Source organism: Lithobates pipiens, unplaced genomic scaffold (assembly GCF_037356315.1).
Source record: "Lithobates pipiens isolate NorthernLeopardFrog02 unplaced genomic scaffold, aLitPip1_a1.2 Scaffold_30, whole genome shotgun sequence".
NCBI classification, from domain to species: Eukaryota; Metazoa; Chordata; class Amphibia; order Anura; family Ranidae; genus Lithobates; species Lithobates pipiens.
In genome coordinates this window covers 95,033,760-95,055,913 of record NW_027507791.1, presented here as the reverse complement: position 1 = coordinate 95,055,913, position 22,154 = coordinate 95,033,760, and the positions used below count along the sequence as shown (strand labels likewise).

Below are 22,154 nucleotides of genomic sequence, written 5' to 3'. Positions count from 1 at the left end.
TGGATGCACTGTCAGTGGGTTTTTTCCTGCCACTAGACACTACTAAAAAGCCTATGTGTGCATAGACACGTAGGCTAACCTGCAGGGGAGTTTTGAGGCAGAAAAAACAAAACGCCAGACACCCCTAGAAGCAACTGTAAAAACGTCCATTGTTCATGAGGCCTAAACAGAACTCTAAGCCCTTGTACACCCGGTCGGATATTCCGACGGAAAATGTCCGATCGGACTGTGTTGTCGGATAATCCGACCGTGTGTGGGCTCCATCGGAATGTTTCCGTCGGAATAACCGACGGACACAGTTTGAGAGCTTGGCTATAACATTTTCTGACATGATCCGATTGGACTTTGTCTGATTGTAGAGAATTCCGTTTGGACAAAGTGCCATGCAAGCTCAGATCAAATTCCGAGACCAAAGCTATTGGCTACTAGCCTGAACGTAGTCCTGTCGTAACTAAATTACATCATCACGTTTCGAACGATCGGCTTTTCCAACAACTTTGTCCGACCATGTGTATGCAACACCAGTTTTGGACAAAATCCGACAGATTTTGTTGTCAGAATGTCCGACCGTGTGTACAAGGGCTTAAAGTTTATCTGCTGCTAACAGACTATAGTGTAGGTCTACAACCCCCAAAAGTTTCTTCTTTTTTTTCTTTATGCTCTGAAGGAGATTTTCTTAACTTCCTGTCCTAGGACGCAACTAGAAGTGAGGGAAAACTGAAGGGAGATCCCTCCCAGGTGATTATGATTGTTCACACTGGAGGATTTCCTCTTGCCCTCTGTTCTGGTGACAGCTGCAAAATTTCCCATCACTTTATAACAATGGTCCCATGACGAAGAGAGTGAGATGCTAAAAGAGAGGAGCTAAACCATTTCTCCATCCAGTGTCCAAAAACATTTTTTGACCTTTTTATATATAAAATTAAAAGAATTTTACATAGGCAATCTAATAATAATAATAATAATAATAATATAATAATAATAATAATAATAATTTGTATTTATAGAGAATTCCATTAGTACATTACACTGTTTTGACCATAAACATGACTAATATAGGGTTAACAGCATTCAGCTCCCACCAAATGATTTGTTGAAGATATCTAATTTTGTGAGATACAATGTATCAAAGCTATCTCCAAATCACTTTGATGGTGGCATAACACTGAGGTTAATCCTTAACAGAATTAAGGGAATTTCACTGTAAAGTTAGTCACAAAAACCAGACTGTTTCTGCAGTTGTGATAATGTGCCATTGTTGAGCTCTTTTATCGAAAGCTGGAATTGCACTGAAATTTACAGTAATGTCCGGTGCCACCTTTATATCGCATTGAGAGAAGACAAGTCCCGTATTGTGCGGTTCTCTGGCAGGACTTAAAAAAGAAAAGAAGCAGCCATGTTTTGGGGGCTTAACAGTGACAAAATTGTTGACATCTGTGGAAACCATTGTGACAGAAAATACACAAATTCAGCAAGCAGCTAAGAGCTGTTTGCCACATCTATATATTTTATTTAGAAGGATAAAAGGAATAACTTATTTTTGTCTCAATAAACATTTAACTGAGCAAACAATACAATTACCTCAGTAAACAATATGGGTCCAATGAGGCCTATGTTTTTTGCTGTGTGTGTGTGTGTGTGTGTGTGTGTGTGTGTGTGCACTTCAGGTAAATAACAGGCCTGTCTGGGACTTTAGGTTGTGCTTGTAATGTTAAGGACTGCAAAATTGTCAAAGCTTAATTGAAGAAGCTGAAGTTGGAAGCTGATTGGTTACCAGTTTTTCAGGCCGTGCAGATGGGCCGAATATGGGACCGCATCGGCCGGTTCAATAGAAACCAGCCAACATTTGGACTGTGTGTACAGCAGCCGGTCTGAAAGAACTTTTTGAAAAAGTGTTTTCATTTTATTTTATTTTTTTAGTTTAGCAAAAACTAAAAACCCCAGATGTGATCAAATAGAACCAAAAGAAAGCTCTGTTTTGGGTACAGTGTTACATGACTGCGCAATTGTCATTCAAAGTCTGAAAGCTGAAAATTGTCCTGGACAGGAAGGGGCGAAAGTGCCTGGTATTGACGTGGTTAAAAATACTGAAAATTACATTGGAAATTACATTAACATGAGAGTTTCAGGGCCTTCAGATGAGCATTCTGCTCAAATCTGTTTGTCCGTTTTCAGGCGGTTCTGAACAAAGAAGCTTAATAAGTCTATGGGTAGATGGATGTAAATGGACTTGTCTGTTTACATTTTACTACCACTTAAGTGCATGTTGGTCAAAGAAAAAAAGAAAAAATGGTTTGTGACATTTATGTTTTTTCAGACATAAACATGATGGATCTAAGGTAAGCATATGTAAATGACCTCATGTCCGTGTAAATCGGTCTGCTTATAGACCTAACATGGGTCTACTAGGCTCCAGTGGCAGCACATTGAATGGACACAGATGTTACAAAAGTGACTTCTATTCTGTTCTGCTCCAATTCAGCAAGGGGGTCTGCTAATGAACACCCTACTGATGGTAACAGGCTGTGTGAGTTTACGTGCACTTTAACTTTGAGTATCTATTGAGGAGTCAGAACATATTTGGTGGGACAAAATTAACCCATGAGAATAAATAGATTTATAAAAAAAGGCTTTAATATATAATTCATGCTTTTGCAATGTTTGTTTGCAAAGTGAGTGGTGTGATGAGCAAATGATTAGATGAGATGTGAAATAACAATTGCAGATAAAATAACTAACAGTATTTTAAATTGACCCTTTAAAGCGGAGGTCCACCCTAAAGTGGACCTTCTGCTCATTGGAACCCTCCCCCCCCTCCGGCGCCACAATTGGCACCTTTCAGGGGGGAGGGGGGTGCAGGTACCTGTACAGTACAGGTATCTGCACCCACGACCGGCGTCGATTCTGCAGAAGGTACGCCCCTTTCCGCAGAATCCACGCCCCTTTCCGAAGGTCCCCCGCTGCCTGCTGGCAAACACATGGATCCCAGAGACAGCGGGGACCATCCTTATTGCGCAGCGCGACTCGCGCATGCGCAGTAGGGAACCGGGAAATGAAGCCGAAAGGCTCCACTTCCTGATTCCCATACCCAAGATGGCGGCGGCAGCACCCGAGAGACGATCAAGAGATCAGCTTGGGGGGGCCTACATCGCGGGCACGCTGGGCGGGTAAGTGTCATTTTAAAAGTCAGCAGCTGCAGTATTTGTAGCTGCAGGCTTTAAAAAAAAAACAAAAAAAAAACGGCGGACTCCCGATTTAACTATTTTTGGGTGTAGCATGCGGTAGAGGTCTAGTTGGAGAGCTTAGTCTACACTAATATCAGTCTCTTGGCATTTCTGACGAAATTGGCAGCCACAGTTGGCGTTGAATCTGCAAAAAATATATTTACGATTGTTTGCGCTTTAATCATTGCACTCATAAATAAACACTTTGCTGTGAACTTGCCATGACCCACACACATGGTAAGCTGGTCAGAACTGTTCTTAACAACATTATGTAGATTAAATCTCTCTTCCCAAAATCTGTTGATGAACACTTATACAACAGTCAAATATGAGTCAGAATGGTAATTAGCACACAAGGATGCTCTCCACATGGCTCTTCGATCTTAAAAGCCTACATTAGAGCAGTTGTAAGCACATAAAAGGCATTTACAATTTATAGAATACTCTTTAAAATGGCCACCCCATACATTACCTTTAGACTTTCTTCACATGCACTGAAATGTGTAGGTCAGATCTAGGGATGACTTTCGCTGCTGATTCTGCAAAGATGCATGCAAAATTATTTCCCCAAGGCCCAAAAGAGCCAGAAAGGCAGTGTGATCGGAACTCTAGTAGATAATTGAATGCAAAGATCAATAAAAGGGGAGGTGTAAAGTGGCCATTTTCTATAACAATAAATTAGAAATTATGTCTTGTATGGTATGACTTTAGTAAAGTAAAAATTTGTGGGTTACTTTAAGTTACTGCGCTTTGAATAACCTTACTATATATATCTAAAGCCAAAACATTGTATTTGTTTTCAGTGTGTCCCACTGAGGTGAAAAGAGTATGGAGCTTCAAACCTAGGTGGATACAGCACTGATCTGATGCTGCATTTGTCCCCCACCACTTCTGCATTGAGAACTGAGCAATCAAACAACACTGATCGCTCAGTTCTCCCCTACACTCTAAACCGAGATCTGTGACTGTCAGTCACCGGCTGTCTGTTATGCCCCTCCAGCGATGACTGGAGTGCCATGCTGTGGAGGGGGCAGGAGCGGCTCGCTCGGTCTTCCAGCAGATTGCTGTGAGGCTGAGACAGCTGCCAAATCCAGGAATCTGGGTAGATACCAACTGCAAAGTTGGGATCAATCCAGCATCCTGACCAGCTGAGTGATTTCAGCAGACAGCGGAATTTAGCCTACTATCGGCTGAAAACGGTTTACAGGAATATAGAATGAACTGCACTCCTGTGATCCTTACAAGTAGGGCCAAAAAAGGCTTTGGCCCTACTTCTTTTTTAACTTATTTGTTCTGTAGACTCAACAGGACAACTTCTAGCAAGCACAGGTTCAACAGGGATCAAGCGCCCTCGTGGGAAGGTTGCCCCCTATTTCTCTTCTGAGGGCAACTCATAATTTTAGACTTTTTCCTTACCTTGGGACAAATTTAGAGAGGTAATCTCCCCAGCCAAAACAGATCGAAAAATAAGGCTCTAATCTTGCCCCTTTCTGTCCAAAACAAAAAATCTAAGCAAACCTATCCCCCCACTCAGTCACCATTGTTTACTTCAATTACAAGAGTGCAATCCTGTTCTTACTTATCTAAGTTTGTAGTCATGGGTTCCTCAAAGGTGTCTATCTCAGTAATGGATACTAGTGGTCCAGCATTGTAGTCTTTGCCGACACTAACCATTCCCCTCATTATGACAAAATTAGCGTTACAATGCTGAAGCACGAGAAGGCCCCACCACTGGACAACCAATGGGAAGTGACCAAATCACCCAGGCAGTTGGAAGACCCTCTCACTCTGCTGACTTAGAATTTTACATGTTTGCACATTTTGGAAATCAAAGTAGCTTTCACAATAGTGTGTGGTTTTTTTTTTAAACTAACATATCAACTATTGTGGGGAAGGGGGTGTGGTGCCCTGGAAACAGCTTCAACTCCTATAAGCCTGCATAATTCTTGAATTTTAAAGCAGTAAATAATTGCAGTCCTATAATAAGGCACAACACACTAGCCACCCAAAATGTCATCTGATCTTACAAGGTAAGTAACAGTAGGGTTGGCAGTTCTTTGTTTGCTAGCTCTCTGATTACTGGATTTTGCACATCATCAAGACTTCTTTGTTATCAAATGACAACTACATGTACCTGTGAGTGTGGCCAAAGTGTACTTCTTATTTGTGTGGTCACCTGCAAAGGTTACACTGTTGGTGAGGACAGGTCTGGGAAAAACTCTCCTAGGTCAGGTGGAACATAGATTGTAGCTTACAGTACATGTGGAGGATTTTTGACTGGATCTTTCCCATTGCCAGATCTTCCCATTGTTTGTAACGCTACAGTTCTCTGTGATTGCACCAAGATCATAATCACGCTCTTAAACAAACTGTTGGTTCTGTAATGAATGCCTTTAAGAATGAAGACAGGAAAAAGAGGAACAGGAAAAAAAAAGTCAGAGTGACCTCAACTATCTGCCTTGGTGTAATAATTCAAAATAAAAAGCCAATATGTTCAAAGGTGCAGTTTAATCTGTGTATATTACTTAGTGTTTCTCTGCATTTTCTCAGTAACAGTTATTTTGACATTTATTCCATAATCTCTTCTGATTGACATTTACCCAGATCCACCCAGAAGGTAACATCACACAGGCAGAAGAAATGGACTAACATAACACAACATTGCGATGCTGTAGCGTTGACTTGGTTTCATGTGTGTTCGTTTTTTTTTTTTTTGTTAAGTTTTGAATACAGTAGAGAAGGGCATCTATTTTTATGTCTGTGTTCCATTGATGGGAAATCCTTTTCTTCTTTTCTCCATGTTTCCATTCAAAGGAATTCCACATCTCCTCTATTCCAGCAAAAGATGTATTGTAACATTGTGGATTTCCCATCACTTTGTCTCAGGTGACATTGTCACCAGGACAAACATAGAGGGGTTAATCTTCTACTCTGGGAAGATGATGGGAAAAAAAAAGCCAGACGGGTTTTAACCCTTGTATACTTTATCCAGAACAAAAACAAGGTCCAAATTCATCCAAAATGTTTAATGCTGTTTTGGATAGACGGGGAAGGATAAGAGCCCTTTTCAAAATTTTAATCCTAAGGGAATCAGATTGTGCCACACCAAAATGTAATTGTCCCGATTAATCGTTAAAAAAAAAAAAAAAAATCAGGATCTCGACTCAACCCCCCCTCATGATCTTAAACCAGCATTTCTAAAAAAAAAAAAAAAAAAAAAAAAATAGGCGGCCTGCTAAGTTTTTCACAACATTGCTCAACACTGAGATAAACAGAAGCAATGGGGTTTATTTACTAAAGGCAAATCCACTTTGCACGGCAAGTGCACTTGGAAGTGCAGTCACTGTAAATCCGAGGGGGACATGCAAGGAAAATAAACAGCATTTTTACTTAATTTCAGATCTTCCCCTCTGCGCTAAAAGTGCACTTGGAAGTGCAGTCGCTGTAAATCTGAGGGGAAGATCTGAAATTAAGTAAAAATGCTGTTTATTTTCCTTGCATGTCCCCCTTGGATTTACAGTGACTGCACTTCCAAGTGCACTTATAGCGCAAAGTGGATTTGCCTTTAGTAAATCAACCCCAATGCACCTTTTGGTTCTTTTAGATCAAAGGGATGAATTTTTACAGTTTAACCACTTAAAGACTTATGCCCCATACACACGGCCAGATTTTTTGACGGAAAATGTTTGATGGGAGCCTTTTGTGGGAAATTCCGACTGTGTAGGCTCCATCGGACATTTTCCATCGGAATTTCCATTGCACAAAATTTGAGATCTGGTTCTCAAATTTTCCGGCAACAAAATCTGTTGTTGGAAATTCCGATCATGTGTACACAATTCCGACATGCAAAGTTCCATGCATGCTCGGAATCAAGCAGAAGAGCAGCACTAGCTATTGAACTTAATTTTTCTTGGCTCGTCGTATGTGTTGTACGTCACTGCGTTAATGACGTTCGGAAATTCAGACAACTTTGTGTGACCGTGTGTATGCAAGACAAGTTTGAGGCAACATCCGTTGGGAAAAAAAAAAAATCCATGGATTTTGTTGTCGAAATGGCATAAGCCTTTTTCTGACACTTGTTGCTTACAAGTTGAAGTCAATTGTTTTTTTTGCTAGAAAATAACTTAGAACTATATATATATATATATATATATATATATATATATATATATATATATATATATATATATATATATATATATATATATATATATATATATATATATATATATATATATATATATATATATATATATATATATATATATATATATATATATATATATATATATATATATATATATATAATATCTCTATCTTTCAAAAATAATTCTTTGGGAAAAAATACACTTCAATGAATTAAAAAAAAAAAACTAAATAGTAAAATTAGCACATTGTTTTTTTTGTATAATGTGAAAGACGATCTTACACTGAGAATCGTGATCTTTATTCTAAGCAAAAAAAATTGTGATTCTCATTTTGTCCAGAATCGTTCTAATTCCAAGATGAGATAAAAACATTATTACAAATCTAACACATTTCTGGGGTCCACCCCCCCTTTATCAGGGCTTGAAATGAAAAGTCATATATACTGAATGGATGCAAACTATGCATTTCATGACCAGGCTGAGTCCATCAGCAGCCGGTCTGAAATTTGTATAGTTGGTATGATTGGTATCCTTGTCCCTGTAGGATGAGAAATCTCTCCAAAAGACAAAAACACATATTTTAAGCACAGTGTGGAAAAGCCTTACGACTTCTGACAATGTTTTCATTGCTGTCTGAGCCTTCCTGTCCTGGTAACAGTCAGAGCCCTAATTTCTTGTACTGTATGTCATTTGTATGTCACAGCAGGACAAGAAGTGAGGGAAATCTACCCCATGTGGTCATAGGCAGAAAAAAAAAAAACTCAGATATTTTAACTCTCACTACCAAGTACATTAATATACAAGCGTGTTTTACAGAGGAACACTGTTCTAATAGCAGGATGTTGTTTAAAAATAAGACACTCTTGAAATCATTATCTGAAACCAAATATAAACCATTACCAATATTACTTCCTTCTCTTATGATGGGAAAACTGCTTTTATGAAAAGCGCCCTGTGCCATCCTCAGATAATTTGCATTCCCACCCATCCTGTTCAATACATCATACTGACTGACAGCATACAGTAGTTTCAGTTGTATTATTAAGCCACATGGCTTACCGATGATCTACTGAGAGAGAGCATTAGACAGGAGCAAATACTGAAGATTTTCTTAACTGGGTTAATGTTATCATTTACATACAGATATTTCTTAGTGTTGATGTTCTCTAAATTGTGAGAATGAATGAAACGCGAATATCATTGCTTGGGGCAGTCTGGGGTTTCTTTACATTGCTGAGCTGCATGTGGAAATTTTGAAGGATTTCAGCTTGAGTCTTCATGGGAAACTTCTCCATATAGAGGAATAATGTGCAGGGCATCTGGAATTAAACTCCTAGAGGTTGATTTACTAAAGGCAAATTAGGGGTGCCACCTCATCCCTTTTTAAAACTGAACACATATTAATTACACAGGTTCTGTGGCTGATTTAATGTTGTAATTAAACTCACTTGATGCCCTATCTGCATTAAATTAGCTTCAGAACCTGTGTAATTCATACGTGTTTGGGTTTAAAGGCATGAGGTGGCAACCCTAAGGCAAATGGACAGTGCCAGTGCAGTTACTCTCTGCAAGTGCAGTTGCTCCAGAGCTTAGTAAATGAGGTAAAGCTTCCCTTCGCAAAGAATACCCAATCAGGTGCAAGGAAATTAAAAAAAAAAAACGCATTTTTGCTTGGACATGTTTGGATGATGGTCAGCACAGCTTCTGCTTATTTACTAAGCTCTGAAGCAACTGCTCTTGCAGAGTGAAAATGCACTTTGCAAAGTGCACTATTTGCCTTTAGCGAATCAACCACATAATCTTAATGTGGCTGGTAATATGTCATCATAGCCTAGGGACCACCAATAGGTGGGAAGATATAGTTCCTTATGAAACAAAGCTATCATTGCTCAGAGCAATCTGAGGTTCCTATACATTGCTAATCTACATGTGGAGATTTTTTTTTTTTTTTATTAAAAATTTTTTTAATTATTTTTTTTAATAAGCCTCTAAATGTTTGAAAGCTTACACCACAAAATGTACTCAGCCAATGAGAGGTACTTTTTCTACTGCTATCAATGGCCAACAGGGTACAACACTTCATCCATGTCTTGTAATCTCCTTATGAACTGTTTCTTACATGATGAAGATCGAATGCTGGTCACATTTGTTCAATTATTTTTTTTTTTTTTTTTTTTGCATGTAGAGATTTTTGATGACTTCAACTTGAGCTGTCATGGAAAATATCTCCATATAGAGGAATAAGGTGCTTGGCGTCTGGTGATAGTCACAGTATACAGTAGTAAAAACTTTAATGTATTTTATTTAATTTTTATATGTTAAAATTTATTTTGGTATTTTGGATTCTTTGATTTGTCCATCCTCATACAGTATATTGCATGTAAAATAATTATTTACTAAAGGTATTTTGTCAGCCGGACCTGGGACCTATTCATTAAGGCCTTGTTTACAGGGGTGGCTATGGGGTGGTAAAAACAGGTCATGGTTTTACAGCCTGCTGGGCCACAAGTTAACATGGCCAGTGGGCATGTCTGTAAACATCTCCACAGTGAAAATAATACAACCTGTTGAAAATATTTAAGTCGACAAAATTAACACAGAATTCTTTTTTACTGGGCTGCTCAAAGAACTTCCAACCCACAAATTTGTACACGCATTAATACCAGTGGAAATTAACACAATTTATTTTTTGGTCTTTATGGATTTTTGAGCTGTCGAGTGATTCAATACTATTCAAGTTATTATTTTTTACTCAAAACTAGTCCGTTAGAACGTGTCTGCCTGGTTGCGTGGATGTGAGTGCAGCTGCGGTTTTGTTCTACCAAAGACAACGTTGTGTTTTTAATAGTGTTTTGGTAGGCCTTTTTTAACAGTTGCTTGTTTTATTATTCAAATGGTGTTTTTTATTTAATAAAATATTTTATCTCAACCGTGGTGTTTCGCAGATGTGACCTTCTTGGTTGGGTTTCCCTTCCTCTTTTTGGACAAAGTTAACACAGCATGTCCTTGGGATAAACTGAAAGCACAAAACGTATTATATCCTTTACAAGCTTTTTTCTGTAAACAACCAAATAATTCCCCATTGCCCATGTAATGGTCATGGAAAAAAAGGAGAAATCTTTGCAGTTCTAATCAGGAGGGCAGCATGGATGACAACCATGTTTTCCACCATAGATACAGTGGAGAAGTAAATGGAGCCACCCAGGAACAGGAAGTGTCCCTGGATAGTGTAACCTGGGGAGATATTTGTCATAATGGCTCTCAATGTTCCTTTATTTGGAGAGACTGGCCCTTTTTAAAAACAAAATCCCCTTTTCTCTCTTGCCTCCTCAGTTTCCCTCTTTTTGGTATGATGTACAGACCCCTATAAATAAAAATTCACTATATAAATCCTAAAATTGTTGTTACACTAAGCCTTATACCCAACCTCCAGATGATTGCATTTGTTATTTTGATAAGGCAATATACAGTTGTGCTTCATAAGTTTAAATACCCTGGCAGAATTTAGGATTTCTTGGCCATTTTTTTAGAGAACATGAATGATAACACAAAAACTTTTCCTTTCACTCATGTTAGTGTTTGGCTGTAGCCATTTATTATCAGTCAACTGTACCCACTCTTTAAATCATAATCACAACAGAAACTACACAAATGACCCTGATCAAACGTATACATACCCCAATTCTTAATGCCGTATATTGCCCTTATTAACATCAATGACGGCTTGAAGTCTTTTGTGGTATTTGTGGATAAGGCTCTTTATCTTCTCAGATGGTAAAGCTGCCCGTCCCTCTTAGCATAAAGCCTCCAGTTCCTGTAAATTCTTGGGCTATCTTGCATGAACTGCACGCTTTGAGATCTCCCTAGAGTGTCTCAATGATATTGAGTTCAGGAGACTGAGATGGCCACTCCAGAACCTTCACTTTATTCTGCTGTAGCTAATGTCAGGTGGACTTGGCCCTGTGTTTTGGGTCATTGTCATGTTGGAATGTCCGAATACGTCCCATGCGCAGCTTCCCGGATGATGAATGCAAATGTACCTCCAGTATTTTTGGATAACATATTGCATTAATTTTTCCATCCATTTTGACCAAATGTCCTGTGCCTTTGTAGCTCACACATCCCCAAAGCATTAGTGATCCAACGCTGTGTTTCACAATAGGAATGGTTAACCTTTCATCATAGGCATTGTTGACTCCTCTCCAAATGTAGTGGTTATGGTTGTGGCCAAAAAGCTAATTTTTGGTCTCATCACTCCAAATGACTTTGTGCCACAAGTTTTGAGGCTTGTCTCTGTGCTGTTTGGCATAAGCAGGATACTTTGTGGTATTTGCATAGTAATGGCTCTCTTCTGGCGACTTGACCATGCAGCCCATCTTTCTTCAAGTCCTTATTGTGCATCTTGACAGCCACACCACATGTTTTCCGAGAGTCCTGGAATTTACCTGAAGTTATTTGTGAGTTTTTCTTTGCATCCCAGACAATTTTCCTGGCAGTTGTGGCTGAAGTTTTAGTTGGTCTACCTGACCGTGGTTTGGTTTCAACAGAACTCCTCATTTTCCACTTCTTGATTAGAGTTTGAACACTGCTCATTGGCATTCTCAATTCCTTGGATATCTTTTTATATCCCTTTCCTGTTTTTTACAGTTCAACTACCTTTTCACGCAGATCCTTTTGACAATTTTCTTTGCTTTCCCCATGATTCAGAATCCAGAAATGTCAGTGCAGCACTGGTTGAAAGATGCCAGGGTCTGTCAGGGGTCCAGAAACTCATTAACCTTTTATACACACACACTAATTACAAGCAAACAGATCACAGGTGAGGATGGTTACCTTTTAATAGCCATTCAAGCCCCTTTGTGTCAACTTGTGTCAACTTGTGTGCATGTTACCAGGCCAAAATCAAACTTTTGATCAGGGTCATTTGGGTAGTTTCTGTTATGATTATGATTTAACCACTTCCCACCCGGCCAATGCATATATACGGCCGGGTGGGAGCCGTCTACTCCTGACAGGCCGTTCAGGAACGTTCTTCAGGAGTAGCGGGATCGCGCGCTCGCGCAGCGGCGCGATCCCGATGTGCTCGTGTCACCCGGACACGGCACATCTCAGATCGGCAGGAGGGCTCTGTGATTGGCCCTCCTGATCACATGACGGCCGTGTCCAATCACGGCCGTCATGTGATGTAAACAAACAGCCGGTTGCTAGGCAATCGGCTCTCCTCTCCTCACACGGAAGTCACCGCTGAGGAGAGGAGAGCAGAACGCTGCAGCCGGCTGATGATCAGTGAGTATGGGCTGCTTTTTACAGCTTTTTACTCACTGATCATCAGTGTAGTGTAAACACACCACACAGTACAAACACAGTCCCCACATATGTCCCCAAAACACACATGTCCCCAAAACATACATGTCCCTAATAATAAAAACATGTCCCCCACATATGTCCCACTAAAATCACATGTCCCAATGATTATCTGCACACATATGTACGTGATCACCTGCACACATATGTACATGATCATTTGCGTACATATGTCCGTGATCACACAAACCAATTATTATACACTTAACGGAATTGTTTTTACCAAAAACATGTAGCAGAATACATTTTGGCTTAAATTTATGACAAAATTTGATTTTATTGGATTTCTTTTCAAATAGAAAAAAGAAAATATTGTTTTTTTTTCCAAATTTCCGCTATTTTTGCGCTTATATCGCAAAAAAAAAAAACGGAGTCGTGAATAAATAACACCAAAATAAAGCTCTATTTGTGCGAACAAAATAACAATTTCATTTGGGTACAGTGTAGCATGACCGCGCAATTGTCACTGAAAGCGCTAGAGCGCTGAAAGCTGAAAATTGGGCTGGGAAGGAAGGGGGTGAAAGTGCCCTGTATTGTAGTGGTTAAAAAGAGTAAACACAGTTGATTGATAATGGCTTCAGCAAAACACTGACCATGAGTGAAAGAAAAGTTTTTGTGTTATCATTCATATTCTCTGAAAAATAACCATGAAATCATAGATTCTGCCAGGGTATGTAAACTTTAGAGCACAACTGTAATTTTAAAAATGTGTCATTGCCTTTGCAACTGCGAGCTTAGCTGGAACATGCCACGTGCCTACATATTTTGTGCAAAAATGTGTCCCTCCCTCTGATCCGAGAAAGTTATAAGGTATGCATGAGCTTTTTTTTCTACAGCAATAATGTGGAACATTGCTGGATAATATAACCTGGGCTAGAATATTTAGTCTGATGTGTAGATGATGCTTTGATAGCTGATGTGAAGAGAGCAATGTCATGATTAGCTGGTTCTTTTAAAGCTGTGGTGTGCAAGGCATTGGAATTTATACAGCAGTTTGATGCTGTGTGTCTAAGTGGTGTAACCTGTAAATAATCCAGTGTGGATTATGTATTCAATGATTACAGGTGTGACTTGGACTAGCCATGCCATGGGGCTGAATGAGAGGAATTGCTTGTTTCCTATCCTTGATCAAGAGTGTGGATAAAGGAGTCTCCCCAGCATCAAGCACTACTTTCAGGATTTACATAGTGAATGCAAACTCCAACACTAACTTTCAAGTGTCTAAAGTTGGCCAAACATTATTTGATTTTTGTTTGATTACTGCTGAATTGGCCAAAGTTTGAGTCATGGGTGGCCCTGTCAACACCACCTGGTTCAACAGACTTGATACTGTGAATGTGTGGGTATTCAGACAGCCGCAGTACATGCCACTGTCTAAATACCCACACATTGACTGCATCAAGTTTGTTGAACCGGGTGGTGTTGACAGGGCCACCCATGGCTCAAATTATGTCCGATTCAGCAGGAATCGGATGAAATTCAAGCTGTTTGGCCAGCTTTAGGCACTTGAAAGGTAGAGTTTGATTTGAGTTATGAGACTGATTCATCATTTATCATACCAGGATGTCTACTAGACTCTTCTTTGGACAGATTTAAGTGTGTTATTGCTAAGAATTATGGAACTACAATATAAAACGCCAAATTTCCATGCGAAACAATGTACCGCTTTCAGCATAAAAAATCTGACCTAATTTTACCGCCAGGGAGGCCGCCAAGGACAGAAATATGGACACTACAATTGCACACTTGTTCTTTAGCATGCATGCTCTGTAGTTCTTTAACTACTTATTGAGTCACTGACCACATACAAGTACGTAGCGATCAAGTGTTTTGACAGCTGGTATAAACATGTCCTCTCCAGGTCAGCGACCAACCAAAGTAGTAACAAAAAAAAGAGCCCAGGAACTTGAGCCTTCAAAACGAAGTCAGCCGGGATTGTTCCTGTATTAGTCTTGACAGGCTCTTGTGAGGGCTTTGGAGCCACTGCTCCATCCATTCATAAGCATTGATCATATCTGTCACATCTCCTGTGAAGCTCCTGTAGTGTATAATCAGAATTTAACAGATTAAAGACATCTGCAGTCATCTATGATGGTACTAAGTGTGCTCTTTTTGGGTATACCAAGCCAAACACAACTTCTTTAGCCATCTTCTTTATTTTATGCCAGTACCTAATGTTGTTTTCTGTTTGTATCTTAACTACATATTGATTTTTTTTTTACAGTATTTAATAAGCGAGAGGGACAGAGACCCCCAGTGCAACCCTCATTGTATCAGAACACAGTTCAGACCAGTTTGTGCTTCAGATGGACGTACCTATGAATCCACATGTGACTTCCAAAGAGCCAAATGCAAGGATGCTGCCCTCAATGTGGTCCATAAAGGAAAGTGCAAAGGTAACTTACTGCTTGACGAAGGAATAGTATTCATTCTCCATGATGAATGAAGTAGATTCTGTATCTTTGCCCGTTCAGTGCAAAGTGATAGTGATCATTAATAATTCAGCAACACGATTTCTCTTTGCTCTGCAAGAGTCCAAGCTCCATTGCTGTATCTCAAATACTCAAACAGAGCAGGTGTATGTATGTATATGTATGTATGTATGTATGTATATGTGTATATATATATATATATGTGTGTATATATATATATATATATATATATATATATATATATATATATATATATATATATATATATATATATATATATATATATATATATATATATATATATATATATATATATATATATATATATATATATATTCTCTCAAGTGGCCACCCAAAAGGACCTTATTTTTGCAGCTTGCATCCTTTTTGCTGCATTTACTCTCTTCCTTCACTAAATACTAGGTGCCACGCTGTATTACTTTGAGTATTCGAAAGTATCCTTTATACCTCGTTCTGTCTTGATAGCTGTGTATTAAAATGGCTCCTTTTGATTTTGAATTCACTTACTATTGGCTCTCATTGATATACCTGTCTCCTGTGAAAAATGGAGCATGATTTTAGCACATCACTAATATTGGAAGCCATATAAAAATGAAATAATGCAATACAAATGTTGATATTTTATATCCCAGATGCCGGCCAGAGTAAATGTCGTCTGGAAAGAACTCAAGCGCTGGAACAAGCAAAGAAGCCTCAAGAAGCTGTCTTTATCCCAGAATGCAATGAGGATGGATCCTTCACTCAAGTGAGTAAAGAAAAATAATGTGCTGGCCATTAAGGCCACATACTTCAAGGCATAGGTTTGCAATGCTATTTGATGTGGCAAAATATAAAATTGTACTATATTACAACTTTTAAGGAGAAAGTATAGTGATTGGTGATTTTTTTTAATGTTATTTTTTGAAAGTTTAAACACCAACATTGTGTTTCACTGGTTTTATTATTTGTAAGGAGTTACAAATACTTATGTTTGATATAGGGTGATTCCATTGTTCTGTGTGTGACTGCCTAATAGCCCTGCATGTCTGAGAATAGGGTGGCATGTGCCCCTCTTTATCTTTGCCAAAAGCCCACAGTAAACTAAATGTTCATTGATAATAGCATCACTAGAAGTGGCAAAGTCCTTCTATATTCTATCACCTGGCTTATGAGTAGACATTATTTTAAAAATAAATTGGCATGTAGACACGAGCAAGAGAATACAGGAGGAACATACTCTATGAAAGTAGGATGGGAAAACGTATAATTTAACTGATTTACCAGTACTTTTGGCATTAAATGTTAAAAGTGATAATATATTATTACTCCCCATGTTAATATTGTTTTACAAGGTATTTAGAATTGGGCTAAGTTCAAGTTAACAGTTTGAGTAGGTTTTCAGGTTAAAGTGAAGTTTATCATTAGGTATTCTGTGTACAGTATTGTGGAAGCTGGATCCAAAGACAAAAGAGGGCAAAAAGACTAGCCAACAGTATTGCCTGTAGGCAGCCTGAAGCTTAATGCTTCCTCATTACTGACCTACTATGCCTTGTTTTGCATTGTCTCTGCAAGGATGTTAAGGGCACCAAGATTTACTTTCTTCTGTCAGTCCTGCCCCCCCCCCCCCCCCCCCCCCCCCCGATGGTTTAAGAAGCAGCAGGAAGGGTGGAGGGAAGCACAGATGCACAAATTGAATGAGTCAAAACAGAGAGATTCTTGCACTGCAAGCTAGAAAGTGCAAAATCAGGCCCACTTCTGCATAGAAACCAATGAGCTTCTAAACCCAGCTTATTCAATTAAGCTTTAGTAATAAATCCTGGAAGCTCATTGCAGAAGTGAGCCTGATTTTGCACTTTCTAGCTTTAGTAAATTAACCCCATTGTGTACTTAAAAGTGGGGTATGCCTGTAATCAATTTCTGAATCTCTTCAACCCTTCACCACACCACGTGGCACACCACTCCTTTAGGATGTTACACTCACCAGAAATCAGGTGAAAATCCGCTTCAAACTCCACAACTTAGCAGACCTCCTCCCCTGATCATCAGATCACGGTACAGACTACCCCTTTAGCTTCTGATGCAAATTCACCAATAATTGATCTGTATGGACTCCCACCATGTTAGATCCTGGAATTGATTGCTAATAGATATCCAGCTCATCAGCGGTAATGTCTCATGAATTCGACCTGAAAAGGTCACTCAGCAATTTCCCACACCATGGGGTACAGACATCCAGCGATCTGGTGATGTTATCATAAATGATGGACATGTATGGATAATAAAGATAGACTCTAGTGCTCTCCATTTGGACAGATTTATTACCAAAAAAGTTAAAAGCCTTACTTGCAGTTTGCAGTATGGGGGAAAAAAGTCCTGCAAGCAGCATCTTTGGGGTGCTCCTAAAACGCCTCTGCCATTGATATTATTAAGCAGCGCTGCCAAAGCACCTCGGCTGCAGTGCTTTTTGGGCGCGTTTTAACTCTTTTTGGGCGCTGGCGGGGTTAAAAGAGCCCTGCTAGCAGCCAAAAAAGTGTTGCTAAAACGATGGTAAAGAACCAATAAAAATACCGGCTTTTTACCGCCAATGCCCCCCCCGCCCCAGTGTGAAAGTGTCCTAAACATTTCATCTTATTAGTTTCTGATAACTTTATAAACCCTTTGACCATTGCTACAACATCCACGTTTTATGGCTTTTGCCATGTCATGTAACTGTATTTTAGCGGGCATACCTCCTGTTTTTCAACTCATTATGTCTAAATTAAAGTAGTTCCAAAGCCTAAAGGTTTATTACCTTAATATAAAAAGCCTTCTGGGTCACAGAATTCCCCCCCAGCCCAGTGCTGGCATGAGAATAGCATCTCCACTCTCTCTGTCCCCACTGGGCAGATTGATAGCAGTGGAAGCCATTGGCTCGTGATGCTGTCAATCATAGTTTCATAGTTAGTAAGGTTGAATAAAGACACCAGTCCATCCAGTTCAACCTGGGTGAGTGTCTACAATTGTCCCTATCCCTGTACATTGTACACTCACATTGGTCCCTACCCTCAAGGAGCCCACAATCCAAGGTCCCCATTCATATACTAGGGCCAATTTTGGACAGAAGCCAATTAGCCTACCTGCATGTCTTTGGATATCAAATTCTGCAATGAGGGAGCAGGGGTCAGGGCTGTCTGTATCTATGAACACAGACTGGGCTGCTCGGGAGCAAGCCTGAATGAGTGCCCGAGTAGAAAGCGGGGCAGGAGGAGCCAGGAGTATCGGCAGGGGGACCCAGGAAGAGGAGGATCTGGGTAAAAACCATTGCACGGAGCAGGTAAGTAGAACATGTTTGTTATTTTATAAAAAATCAAATAAAAAAAATCAAAGCTTTAATATCGCTTTAAGGAAGATAAACTCCTATAATTCAATGCAGTCCCTCAAGGCATTCTTATGCATAAGCTGTTCTTCTCCATTATATAGTGAATAGCAGATTGCTTACCGTTTTGATTTTCAGACCAAAGTTCATTGGTAAGATTTTATTTCCACACTGTAAATTAAAATTATTACCTCGATTTGGATGTATTAAGGTCTGTGTGGTCAGAGGCCAGATGATGGCCTCTCGTGGTGATTATTCCAGGCTGTGTTGCCAGGAACAGGGGGTGAACCTGAGCTCGGGTGTCAGTGAAACTTGCTGGAAAACTTCTGTTGCCTCCACTCTTACTCCCTACTGGTGGTAATTTGGCAGTGTGTACATTGTTAGAGCAGCCTGATTCAGATGACTGATGATTCTGTACTGGACAGATTGTTCTAAGTCTTCCATCAATCATATTTTTGGCAACTGCAATAGACAGAAAGATTGTACAAAGTTGAAGGCATTTGTATTAGCTGTGAAGTTCATGCACTGGGAACTTGTGCAACATTATTCAGTTCTATGTTATGTATACTGTAGGTGTCTGTAAATGAGGTCATTATTTCATAGAAAGCTTATTTGAGACCACCATAGTTTTGCACAGTTATCTTATAGATGAGGTGGAAGATATGATTGTTGAGCTGGCTCATCCGTGCATGTATGCGGTTCTCAACCAATCGGTTCTGTTGTCTGACAGGATATGGGCAACAAGCACTTTCCTAAATTGATTGGTCATTTCCATTCCTCCTACCGCTGAGAGTGAAAAGTCGGACAGAGTGATTAGTAGATATATGGATACCAGCTCATAATTAATTTCTAGGCACTGAGTGTGGTCACTATTCTGAACTTCTTTCAGAGGAATATGTAAGAGACACATCAGTCAAAATATGCAGTTTAACCACTTCAGCCCTGGAAGCTTTTACCCATTTCCTGACCAGGCCATTTTTGCGTTACGGCACTGCGTTGCTTTAACTGACAATTGCACGGTTGTGCGACGTTGTACCCAAATAAAATTAATGTATTTTTTTCCCACAAATAGAGCTTTCTTTTGGTGGTATTTGATCACCTCTGCGGTTTTTATTTTTTGTGCTACAAACAAAAAAAAAAAACAATTTTGAAAAAATATATATATATTTTTTTACTTTCTGCTATAATGCATATCCAAAAGAACAATGTAAAAAAAATGATTTCTTCATCAATCTAGGCCAATTTGTATTCTGCTACATATTTTTGGTAAAAAATCCCAATAAGCATATATTGATTAGTTACATAGTAGGTGAGGTCAAAAAAAGACACCATCAAGTCCAACCTATGTGTGTGATTGTAGGACATTGTATATCCCTGTAGGTTTTGATCGTTCAGGTGCTTATATAATAGTTTCTTGAAACTATCGATGCTCCCCGTTGAGACCACCACCTGTGGAAGGGAATTCCACATCCTTGCCGCTTTTACAGTAAAGAACCCTCTACGTAGTTTAAGGTTAAGGTTTCTTCTAATTTTTATCAAGTGACCCCGAGTCTGGTTAAAACTCCCTTCCACAAAAAAGTTGTATCCCTATTGTGGGGTCACCAGTATGGTATTTGTATATAGAAATCATATCCCCTCTCAAGCATCTCTTCTTCAGAGAGATTAATAATAATTCAGAGCTGGCAACTTTTCTTCATAACTAATATCCTCCAGACCCTTTATTAGCTTATTTCCTCTTCTTTGTACTCGCTCCATTTCCAGTACATCCTTCCTGAGGACTGGTAACCAGAACTGGACAGCATACTCCAGGTGCTGCCGGACCAGAGTCTTGATCCCTGTAAAAATGACACTGGAAGGGATAAATGCTAGGGGGGCGATCAAGGGGTTAAATGTGTTCCCTGGGTTTTTTTTCTTTTTTTATAACTTTCTTTAATGATTTTTAATATAACTATATTCTTAAAACTGAGGTGTTTCTAACTGTGGGGGGGGGGGGGGGGGGTTGATTCACTGGAAGAAAAGAGATTGTGATTCAGCTTAGCTGAAACACAATTTCTCACTTTTCCTCCCTGACAGATCAGCAGTGTGCTTTGTTTACATCGGCACACCACTGATCCGTCTCTCCTGTGACCCATCGGCGGGTCACAGTGGCTACATGGCCGGCGGACCCGCTGATTGGCTCACACTGCGTCCAATCACAGTAGAAGCAGCAAATGCTTGCCCCCTAAACCACATGCACAAAATCTTGTACAGGTACGTCATTTTGCGCATCGGGGCCGCCCTGCTCCAGTAAATGTACATGGGGTGGTCTGGAAGCGGTTAAACAGACCTAAGGAGGGATTTATTAATGCTTGCGAGTGAAAGATCTGGGGAATCTCTGCAAAGAAATCAGCTTGCAGGTTTTATTGCCAAAGCTTAATTGAACAAGCTGAAGTTAGAAGCTGCACAGCTTTACCAGACTCTGAGTGCATTAAAGCAAATCTATACAATATAACTGCAGTGTGCAATTTACACTTGTAGTTTGCACATGTAGTGCAAAGTGGATTTGCCTTTTCGTAAATAACCCCCAATGCTTCTGTAAAGTGCTTTTGATCTCTGTGGTGTGCCAGTCCGCCGGAGCTCCCTGTTCCTATCCTTGGAGCTGCAAAAAACCCAAATTCTGTATTTGTTTAAGTTTATGAGGGCATACATCGCCTCCCATAATATGCGTTATTCTAATTGTAGTCAGAAATATTGTTCCTATTTACATCTCTGACCTTTCTCCACATTCTTCAGTGTGTGTAGAAAGATGGATGTCTGAGGGAGTAAGTTGCAAAGCTCAAAATGACTGGCAAGAGCTAGGGCTGGGGAAAAATAGATTTAAATCTTGAATCGTGTTGAGAGGTCAAATCGATTTTTAGATTTTTTTTTTTTTTTTTCACCACCGCGCCGATCCTGAGGAGCTGCGGATAGGAGTTTTTAGGTGAGGCCGCGGCTTCGGCCTAGTCCACAGCCACCAGCCTCGCGCACTAGGCCGAAGCCGCGGCCTCGTCTAAAAACCCCTGCCTGCAGCTCCTCAGGACTGGTGTGATGTCCATAAAAAAAATAAATAAATAAATAAATGGATTTGCATCGTGAATCGAGGTGTGTGTGTTTTTTTTTTTTTTTTTTTTTTTTTTAAATGGCAAAATCGCACAGCTCTAGCAAGAGCCTGCAGTCCCACCTAAAGTAATTCGGGTCAATTTACTAAATCAGGTCTCCAAACTTTCTAGACAAACAACTAGTTTACTGTCCTTCAGACTTTAGGGGGGGACAGAATGTATATGAGTAGAAAATGTACCAGTGTCAGTGGGAATAAACAATGCCCCATCTTTGGTATTTAGAGGATACTCGTGCACCCTCATTGGTGTCATTGGAAGAAATAGTGCCTCGTCATTGGCTTGTAAGGGTGGAATAGTTCCTCATTGTTGGTGACAGTGGGAGGAATAGTTCCCCAGGAGCCGGAAAAAGTCAAGTAAAGGGCCACCTCCGGGACGCAGTATGGAGACCACTGCATTAAATGATGACACATGCATTTTGATTATTTTCTTTTTACAATACAAAATGGTGCTTTCAGTTCACTAAAGTTTTATTGTATAGACCAGTTAAAAATACA

General features: G+C 39.6%; 1 protein-coding gene across 11 annotated transcripts in view; it reads left to right on the top strand.

Moving 5' to 3' along the window:
* Positions 1-22,154, top strand: part of SMOC1 (SPARC related modular calcium binding 1) — a 273,199-nt gene that overhangs the window by 96,013 nt on the left and 155,032 nt on the right. For all 11 annotated transcript variants that reach the window (XM_077464635.1, XM_077464636.1, XM_077464634.1 and 8 more), the window contains exons 2-3: positions 14,961-15,132; positions 15,822-15,934. In XM_077464635.1, coding sequence (XP_077320761.1) covers positions 14,961-15,132; positions 15,822-15,934 — 285 coding nt within the window. The remainder of the gene's footprint in view (positions 1-14,960; positions 15,133-15,821; positions 15,935-22,154) is intronic.